The sequence below is a fragment of the Poecilia latipinna genome, unplaced genomic scaffold (genome assembly GCF_001443285.1).
Source record: "Poecilia latipinna isolate Pla-1442-1.1 unplaced genomic scaffold, P_latipinna-1.0 Scaffold2816, whole genome shotgun sequence".
NCBI classification, from domain to species: domain Eukaryota; kingdom Metazoa; phylum Chordata; class Actinopteri; order Cyprinodontiformes; family Poeciliidae; genus Poecilia; species Poecilia latipinna.
Window position 1 is genome coordinate 117638 of NW_015115432.1, and position 9703 is coordinate 127340.

At 39.3% G+C, this 9703-nt stretch overlaps 3 protein-coding genes and 1 long non-coding RNA gene across 7 annotated transcripts in view; 2 read left to right on the forward strand and 2 right to left on the reverse strand.

Annotated features, from left to right (window-relative positions):
- Nucleotides 1-653, reverse strand: part of tut4 (terminal uridylyl transferase 4) — a 26381-nt gene extending 25728 nt beyond the window's left edge. For 2 of the 4 annotated variants that reach the window (XM_015021620.1, XM_015021617.1), the window contains exon 1: nt 510-652. The gene's annotated coding sequence lies outside the window, so the exon portion shown is untranslated. The other 2 variants (XM_015021621.1, XM_015021618.1) reach the window with 2 other exon arrangements.
- LOC106939266 (uncharacterized) overlaps nt 1-1814 on the forward strand; it is a 21648-nt gene extending 19834 nt beyond the window's left edge. The window contains exon 3 of the long non-coding RNA XR_001422798.1: nt 1803-1814. This is a non-coding gene — a long non-coding RNA (uncharacterized LOC106939266). The remainder of the gene's footprint in view (nt 1-1802) is intronic.
- Nucleotides 1815-2787: 973 nt separating this feature from the next.
- On the forward strand, nt 2788-5817 carry gpx7 (glutathione peroxidase 7). The gene is made up of 3 exons (XM_015021611.1): nt 2788-3065; nt 4649-4910; nt 5236-5817. Exons 1-3 carry the CDS (start codon nt 2910-2912, stop codon nt 5397-5399), a joined length of 582 nt encoding a protein of 193 aa, XP_014877097.1. The 5' UTR covers nt 2788-2909; the 3' UTR covers nt 5400-5817.
- A 688-nt stretch (nt 5818-6505) lies between these two features.
- LOC106939261 (interferon-induced protein with tetratricopeptide repeats 5-like) lies at nt 6506-9648 on the reverse strand. Its single transcript, XM_015021613.1, has 2 exons — nt 8619-9648; nt 6506-7937 (listed from the first exon to the last, which is right to left on the reverse strand). Exons 1-2 carry the CDS (start codon nt 8621-8623, stop codon nt 6629-6631), a joined length of 1314 nt encoding a protein of 437 aa, XP_014877099.1. The 5' UTR covers nt 8624-9648; the 3' UTR covers nt 6506-6628.
- Nucleotides 9649-9703: the final 55 nt, after the last annotated feature.

Below are 9703 nucleotides of genomic sequence, written 5' to 3' on the forward strand. Positions count from 1 at the left end.
AATTATTGTTAAATAAAAATAAACTTCCTGTCTTTAAGGGATGTTAGTAGTTTCATGTGAGGTTGAAACTGATCTTTCAATGGAAACGAAAACGAAACTGGCAGCAGACTGAACCATTAGAAGCATTAATGTGAAGCTAAGGTTCATTTTTTGCACCACCTGGGTTTCATGTTGGGTGTTTAGGACAGAAACTAAGAACTTACAGACGGGGGGAAGGGAGGACTGCGATGGTGGAGCTCACATAACGTCTGGTCCGCAAGAGTAACAAGTTTAATTAAAAAGAAGGGTTAAAATTAGGAAAGGTTTCCTGCTCCTCTGGCTGGGTTTCAACTTTCAACTGACTTTGTGGAGACTCTTTACGTAGCCGAGTTAGCTGAAGGCTAGCCAATGCTAACTGCTATGCCCGGGTCGTAAATAACACTGGCACCCAAATGCCACAGAGCATCAGGTCACCTGAGAACAGGAAGCCTCTCAGCATTACGACACTAAAGAGCGGGAAAATAACTCACTCTGTGCGCTGAAGCTGATCCGGGATTATTGTTTAGTTGGCTCCATAGTTCTGTTTTACATTATGTTGTTCCAATCCCACGGCCCTGATCCGAACGGCGACCACCTACGCCATGTTAATACATTACCCCGCTGCACTGTGGGAGTTAGCATTGTGCTGTTCGTGACCGACCCGGCTCGATGTGCCCACTCGGTTAAAGAGCCGAGTCCTTTTTTTCAATTCAGTTCAAAAATACCTTATTAGGGAGTGCTGTGGTGGCGCAGAGGCTAAGCGCAGCCCATATATGAAGGCCAAAGTCCTCGACGCGGATGTCCCAGGTTCGATTCCCGGCCAGGCAACACCTGCCGCATATCTTCCCCGTCTCTCATTACCCATTTTCCTGTCAATTAACTATCAAATAAAGGCCACTAGAGCCGATAAAACCTTAAAAATATACTTTATTAATCCCAAAGGAAATTAAATATTTTCGTTACTCATTTCACCCAACTATCTTCAAAGAGTTGTTGACTGAAGACTGTTGCTGTATGACAGTCTTATAACTAGCATGACATGCTAATAGCTGAACTTCAGGTCAATAGAAGAGAATTGAATAGATTTTTTTAAGATTTAGTTTAGTTCATTTTGCAAAATTAAAATACAGATATTAAAAAGAAACAACAGTAAAACAACAATATAGAAAAATATATAATCCAAGTATACAATCCATATAAAAATAAAAACACATCGACAAAGTAATTAAATACAATAGATATATTCCCCTTTAATCAGGGAAGTTCAGGTGTGACATTGAGGCATGCAGATTCACAGAAACAATAACATAATGAAAACTAAGGGTAAAATTACTAAATAAACGATAGTTATCAAAAATAACAAAACATATAACAATATATACTTTGATCCAAAGGAATGTGCAAATGAATGGCAAAAAATGTTTACTAATAAACAGACTATTTATTAAATATGAAAATAAAACTATGCAAATACAAGCAAAACATTTTTATACATGAGGAAAAACTGTAAATACCTGTGCAAATACATGTCATCACCACTAATCCACCTCATTTGCTTTTACCACTCCTTTTTGGAAAGTCTGGCAGAGAGATTTTGGAGTAGGGGATACAATCGCTGGATGAGATGGTTTGAACTTGCTCCTTCTCTTTCTGCTCTGCATCTATTAAGATATAAATTAGTTTAATTTCAGAAGTAGATATCAAGATGCTTGTTTCTCATTGGACTTTTATCAACAGAATTAAAAAACTTCCAGCAAACTTCTAGCAAAAACCTGTTAAATAAGGACATTTAACAAGTATTTTGGAGATGAATAGAATTAAACGTAGCTTAGCTAAATGAATCGAATCCCAAGAAAGCAGCGAAATTCCCATCAATAAAGGGCGTACCGGCGATGACGAAGAGGGGGCGTGTCTGCCGCTACGTTTAGGTACCGCTCGGAAAATAAATTACTGCAACAATTCCTACTTTCAATCATAAAACAAAATGATAAGAAGCACTTTTAAAGTATAATACTGGAGTGGTTTTGTTTATGTGAACAACTGCAATTTGTTTCTGTCACAAACTGTGACCCGGATTGGTTCAGAATTACAAAAAGAGTTGGACAAATTTAAGCATAAATAGAACTGTGTGTCACAATAAAGAGGAAACAATAAATGGGAACACATTCATCACGCCTCTATTTAAGTCGACTGAAAAACTGACCAGTTTATGAATAATTACTTTTAAAGAATTGTCGGTTATGTTATTCTGCTGATAAGTGGGATACTTATAAATGGAAAAACAAAAATGATCGTTATGGGAAGCTTTTTTTCCTAAATACACGTTTATTTTGAAGGCATTAGTATGGAGCTAAATTAGGGCTATAAAATTTGTTCAAAGAAAAAAAAAACTTGTATCCGAAAAGTAGTTTTGAACCATTTTTCTCCATTTAATCATCTTTCAGTTTTTAACTTTTATTTTCAATTTCAAACTTTTTTAGTTTCAAAATAATTGTTCAGTTTCAAATCTGTTTTTCAAGTTCAAACTTTTTTTTGTTTCAGTTCTTCTCAATTTCAAATCTTTTTCAGTTTCAAAATAAGTTTTAAATTTTTTAAATGATTTTTTTTTTTTGTTTCAAATCTTTTTAAAATTTCAAATTATTTTTCAGTTTTAAAATAATTTCTCAGCTTCAAACCTTTTTTTTCCCCACTTTGATGTATGTATTTTTTATTTATTTATTTATTTATTTTTTTTTTTAAAACATGGCCCCAATTTAGCTCCATACCTTAACGGGCACCGGAAGTCTTGTCCTGACTGCTTGTACCTTGACAGCGGCTGGCAACGTCCTGGCTTTCCCCTTAGTTTTGACGCTTCTCTCTCCTCTGTTGAGTTGGCAGTTTGTCTTTTTAAGATGCTTCCCGCTGCGCTCTCCGTTACATCAGCAACATTATTATTGTTATTAATGACATTAATCGACCTGACAGAGAGCAAAGAGAAAGACTTTTACACTTTTAAGGTGGTAAACAGCAGAGGGAAGCTGGTTTCTTTGGAGAAGTACCGCGGTTCGGTGAGTTCGGTTCATTTAGCTGCATGCCTGAATGCTTGCATGTGAATTTTCCTCCTATCTGTAGATGTGGCTAACTGCGGCTCTGCTCGGGATGTTCGGCTGCAGCCTACGTGGCAGGAGGCCTGCAGCTGCAGCAGCTCCGTAGATTTCATTCTAACCAGGTACGGTCATCACTTTCTGTCTAACCTTCACTTAAAAGCACAAAACTAACACATTCCTATGACCATTTAGAGATATTTAACTTTGCATGGCTAAGTTTTGCACTTTTTATTTATTAAACTTATAGATTTTCGTGAAAAAATGCTTTCAATGCCATCTGGAGTATATGATGAGTGAAACTTAAGGAATATAAGGCAAAAATATTTTATTATAGGATATAAATCAAAAGTAGAAAAATGTTAAGACTTTGACTTTTGAACTAAACATAAAAACAAGTAGTTATATAAGCTTCAATTGTTCAGTATTGGCATGTAATAACGCTTGATAACTGGAGTCTGATTTGTTTTCCTGCGGTTTTCCTGATTGTTTTTACTGCTGCTTAAACTAATTTGTTCATAATCCTGCCTGAAAACATAATTTTTTTCAGTCTGGGGTTGTGTGGAGTAGTTTTTAGCAGTCAGCATGTTCAAACGTGCTACGTGGGTCATCTTCACCACACTGTTGTCTAATACAAGGTGCAGTTTGTAAAGTTACACAGTCAAAAATTAAGAGTAATGATTTGGGATCTTTAGCCTAACATGAAAAAATTGGGTTAATTTTTCAGTCACATTTTAACCATAATATTAATTAATTTATAAACGTCACAGTTTCAAACTGAATATGTAATTAGTAAGCTAAATATTTAGCTTACAATGTGAATATGTAGTTCTGCATTAAGTATTTCTGCTTCAAGAAAAAAAAATTGTTAATAAATATTTAGTCTAACTAGTAACTATTCAAATTAAATATTTAACTTCAAGCAAAAAAAATGTCATGCTAAATATTTAGCTTACCAAGTAAATATTTAATTTTGAATTAAATATTTTTGCTTTAAGCTAAATATTTAGCTTGCTAGGTAAATATTTAGTTTAATCAATCTAAAAAATAGCTAGCAAGCTAAACATTTAGTTAAATATGTAGCTGTCTATACTTTTCTAGCTAAATATCTAGCTAGAAAGCTACATAGCTTTCTAAGGATTCTTGCTAACAAAATTCTTAAGTCAATACCAAAAACTCAACAAATATGTCAAATTTTACTCAACTGACAGTTTACAAAACAGCCGAGTAAATTATCGCTTCAGAATTTATCTGGAAAAATTAATTCAGAGGAAGCTAAGCATGCTAAACATTAGCAAAGTTAGCAAAAACGCTTCGGCACTAATAAAAAAATTAGCTCTGCTGATAGCAGAAATATGCCTACCTCTGCTAACAGTTTGTTTTCTTAGATCTGAAGACTTATGACCATTAAAAACTTTGTCCAGAAACCATTACGCTGCACATTTCAGTCAATTTTGAATCGACAACCTTGGCATCACTGAGTTTCCGTAAGCTTCCTTAAGTGTTTAGTGACATTTGTAACTGATTTGGTGATTCTGCGGACTCAGGTGTCCCTGGTGGTGAACGTCGCCAGTGAGTGCGGTTTCACCGACCAGCACTACCGAGACCTGCAGCAGCTGCAGCGGGACTTCGGCCCGTTTCACTTCAATGTCCTGGCTTTCCCCTGCAACCAGTTCGGCCAGCAGGAACCCGGCAGCGACAAGGAGATCGACAGCTTCGTGCGAACCGTTTACGGAGCCTCCTTCCCGCTGTTCAGCAAAATCGCTGTGGTTGGAACAGGAGCCAACAATGTGTACAAATACCTGGCAGGTGAGTCCCAAGTATCGATTCCAGGACATCGATTTTTTAAATCAAAGCTTCGTTAAATTATGTTTTACCTCTTAGCGCCATCAGTTCCAGCCGGATGATTTGTATTTTTTGTTGCGCAACGCTAATGTTGACGATGCTAACTGCTATTAGCAACTGCGGAAGTTAGCAAGAGAAGTGACGCTGAGAAACAGACAAACAGCTCAGTGTGTAAAAACAGAGCTGGTGTTTCACAACAGCGTGTCGTTTCTTTGGAATCTAAATATTTTCTGTTTTTCCTCGTTGCAAAGAAAAGCAGGAAATGTTTTGAAAGTCTCTTTCTGTGCAGAGGTGTCTGGAAAAGAGCCTGACTGGAACTTCTGGAAGTTCCTCATCGACGTTGATGGCAGAGTGGTGGACGGCTGGGGGCCGAAGGTTCCCATCATGGAGATCCGGCCGAAGATCGCCGACATGGTGCGGCAGATAATCCTGAAGAAGAAGGAAGAGCTTTAACTCTCCGATTCCTCCACGAACTGAACACAAGTTTTACATTTCCAGTTTTATCCGCAGCAGCTCCGGCTACTTTCTGAGAGCACTGATCCAACACCACTCACTCTGTAAAAAAATCTGATGTTTTTAGAACATTTCTAAACCAAAGAGCTTGTTTTTTTAAATAAACTTTCACTGTGATTCTAAGTTTGTTTTATGCTCTGCATCATCACTGGTTGGTGGGACTCGATTGCAGAGTCTTTAATTAATCACAGTTTAACTGAAGACTACATCAACAAAACAACATTTTCAATTCAGAAACCCCTTTTTCTGCTAAATAAATGAATAAATAAATGAGCTCAATAAGACATTTTCTGTTTTTAATCTGTTATTTAACCATCAAATTAGCGCAAAGTCCTTTTATATCCATCCAGCATCAGATTTACTGGTGTAGCTGACCAAAGGTGCTGGAGCTCAGCCTGGGTTGCTAGGTAACGGGTGGAATTCTGCTGGGGTTGCTAGGTAACGGTGCCAGTCAATTGTGGCTCGACAAATGAGGCTTTTGGAATGGCTAATTAAAAAAAAAAACATGAATTTATTTCCAAAAACAGTCTGGGTGTTTTTTTAATACTTGTTTTTTAAGCAATTGAGACTCAAATGGAAGAACAAAAATGCACAAAATGCAAATCTTATGTAATGGACCCTTTTATTAACCCTTTTATTAAGGAGTAGAATGATGTAAAATTGACAGTTTTAAACTTTCCATCATGTTATGATGTTTTTCCATCATCAGAAACAAACCTGGAGTGTTGCTTTGATTCCTTCATGCATGTTTGAGAAATCCTTTAATCTCCATGGCAACCACTCAGCTGTGAAAAACGCCCGGATGGACCTAGCCCCGCCTTCGAGGCACAGCTCCTCCCCCACTCAGCTCCTTCAGACTAGCCAGCAGCAATTGGCAAACACCTGATGGAGCTGCTGAGCTCATTATAGGAGCAGCTTCTCAGAGCAACGCTGGTAAAACGTCGTGAAAATGTTAATAGAGGAGCCATGTTGGGATGACTTCCTGGAGGCAGAGCTTCAGAAAGAGCAGGAGCTTCTTAAAAAGACAGAGGCCAAATTTTAAGCTGTTACATTATAAAATAAAATTTATTTTAAGTCATTTTATATATGTAACACTTTTTGACAACTGACGGTAACATTGTTACTTGACTGTGCAATAAAATGCCAGAATCTTTCACCACTTTGGGTTTTCAGATGGACAAATGAACCAGGAAGTCTTCTATGTCTCCGCTCATCGGCTGCCGTTTCTCTTCGCTCATCCTCTCCAGCCGCCTGATGCTGTCGTCCCGGTAGAAGCTGTGGTGAGGAATCGCTGCTGCCCTCATGTAGAACCGGACAGACTTCTTCCTCTCCTTCTGACTGTACTGCAGATATTTGGCATAGAAGCTGCAAACCATCTGCTCCTCTTCAGGATCCAAGTCTCTTCTCAGCAGCTCCTCAAACGCGTCTTCGGCTTCAGCTCGCTGGTTTGATTTCACATACATGTTTGCCAAAGATATCTGCATCTTAAGGGAGGACTGAGGGTAGAGAGCGATGGTTTGTTTGTGAAGGCTGATTGCTCTGTCCATTAGGCTGCGATCCAGGTGGTTGTTGCTTTGGGAAAAGACTTTCCTTTTGTAGCAGATTGCAGTGCATTTCTTGATGTATCGCGCGCTGGGGTGTCTCTCCAGAGCCTCCTCTGCTAAATCAACAGCTTCGTCCATGGAGACGTGGATCCTGTAGAGCCGTAGCAACGGTTTCACGCCGCTGTAGCTGCTAACCGGCTTTGCTAGCACTCTCCTTGCCAGTTTTTGTGCTTCATCTTGAATCCTTGCTCCTTTCTGAGCTTGGGCTTCCAGGTAGAGAGCAACAAGGTACAAGTTCTCTGGGTCGTGCTGTTTGGCGATCTTCACCTTCTCCAGGATGTCAGAGTCCAGGCTTTGTTTCTTAAAGGCTTTGACCAACGCTAGCACCCGGCTGGTGTGCCACTCCACCATGTCTGGTTGCATCCTGATGGCTTTCTGGAAATAATCTACAGCCAGCAGCTTCTGATTGAACTTCATCAGAGTCCAGGCTTTCTCGGCACAGATCTCCGGGTGCGGGTCGTCCGCAGATGGAGACGGGTACTCCGTCATCAGAGCTCCAACCTTCGATAGATACTCTCCGCTACGCGCCCGCTCCCCTAGCCGGTGGTGCAGCCAGGCCATGTTCCCGTAGTTCACCACCAACCAGGGGCCTTCGTCTGAGACGGTGTTCCTCAGCTGGCGGAAAGCCTCGGCCGCCCTGCAGAGGAAACGCCGCGCATCTTCCAGGAGGCCCAGCTGATGGTGGATGAAGCCCTGCAGGTTGTAGATGTGGCCCAGCCAGCAGTAGCCCAACTCTGGACCGATGTCCTCCAGCGCGTCCTGGAGACACAGCAGCTTGGACCTGCTGAGGTCCAGATCCCACGTGAAGTGGCACTCCAAGGACTCCAGGTGAGATTCCAGGTGTGATTCCAGGTGTGACGGAGTCCGAGAGGTGCTGGAAGATCAATGAAAGGTTTAAAACTACAGAAATGGGGAGAAAAGTAAGAGAAAAGGGAGAAAAAGGAGGATGAGGAGCAGCAGAGGGATGAATGTACAACGAAAAAAACCAAGGAAATTTCTGCCAGAAATTTACTCCAAAAAGTGGAAAATACAAAATTTCAAAATAAAAAATTTGCTAGCTATAAAAATCTCAGAAACTTTGACGTTACTGTCAGACAAAAAAAAGAAAAATTCTGAGCTCATATCATTAAATTGAGACAAAAAAAATCTGAAATTTGGAGATTAATCTCAGAAATTTTCTATGAAAAAACAGGAAATTTCTGAGTTTGAAATGCTGAAAATTTGCTAGAAAAAACCCCAAAATCTGAGATTAATCTAGAATTTTCAAGAAAAAAAGAAGAAATTCTCAGAGTTTCTAAAGTCGATATTTAATTTTTGAAACTCAGAAAATCTGAGATCAATCCAAGAAATCTGCTAGAAAAAACAGTGGAAAAGATGTCAGAAAATTCCTGAGATTAATCTTAAAATCTCTGAACCTTTCGGCAGAAACATGCTCTTTTGGTTGAATCTAAAAGGGCCCTGATATGCGGTAGTACAGATGAGTAAAGAGGCGAGGAGAAATCCTTAAGAAGAGATGAGAAAAAACAAAAAGCTGAAAGTGTTTGAGGGAACAAACCTCATCCTGCAGCCGTTGTCCGGATTCTGTGGCTTTCTGGATCTTTCTGTTCTGCTCTTTTAGGCGCGGCACCATAAAAACCAGTAACGCTGAATTTCCTGTAAATAAAGTCTCACTGGATGAGACTTTTCTCTTTTCTCAGGAATCAGAAACTGCAACGTTGATCCACTGATCTGGTGCTACAGGAAGCTGCTGTGTTCAATGAGGAATGAAATCTGAACAGTTTTTACCTGGAACGACGTTTTGAGTCATTCTGATCTGAAAGGTCAAAGTTCAAGCAGAGCTGTAAATGCTCGGGTCAAAGTCTTCTCTGTGTGTCAGCTCTGAATGACATCACCACAGCTCACACTTTAATGTTTCATAGAAATATGAATCGGAGCAAAAATATGTTATTTTTAGTTCAACAAGAAATGATCCACCATAAAATCTAATTCAACAGAAATGATTTGATTTCCCTAAATAAACGGATCCACTGTGCTCAGATAATTCAAGGTCAAACGATCATATTCAGATCAGTACAGGAAATTATCTAGATAGCTATTTAGCTAGCAGATACCAGGTAGTTTTAGCTAAGTTATCATGACTAACCGTGATAACCTAGCTAAATGCTTACCAAATATTATAAATCTGCTACATGCTAATTAAGCATGTTTTTATGCTAACGTAACTTTGACATGCTAACTCAGCACCATAACCTTAACATAAGCAAAGTAGACATGGCGACCTTATTCAGTCACAAAAAGAATGCTAACTATGCTAGATGCTAATTAAGGAAGCTAACTTTACCACAGAGTGACTAGCCAAATTATGCTAGCTCTTCATGCTACGTGCTGTCGAGGAGTTTAACTTGCTAACTCATGATATTAATGAAAGATTAAGCATGATGAATTTGTTACAAGCAAAAGAAACATGCTGTCAAAACTAAATGCTAATGCAGCAAAATCACTATGTTAGATGCTACATGATAACTAAGCTATATGCTAGATTACTTAGCATGTGGGAAAGTTCCATCCATCCATTTTCTTTACACCCTTGTCCCTCAGTGGGGTCGGGAGGGGCGCTGGTGCCTATCTCCAGCTATCGTT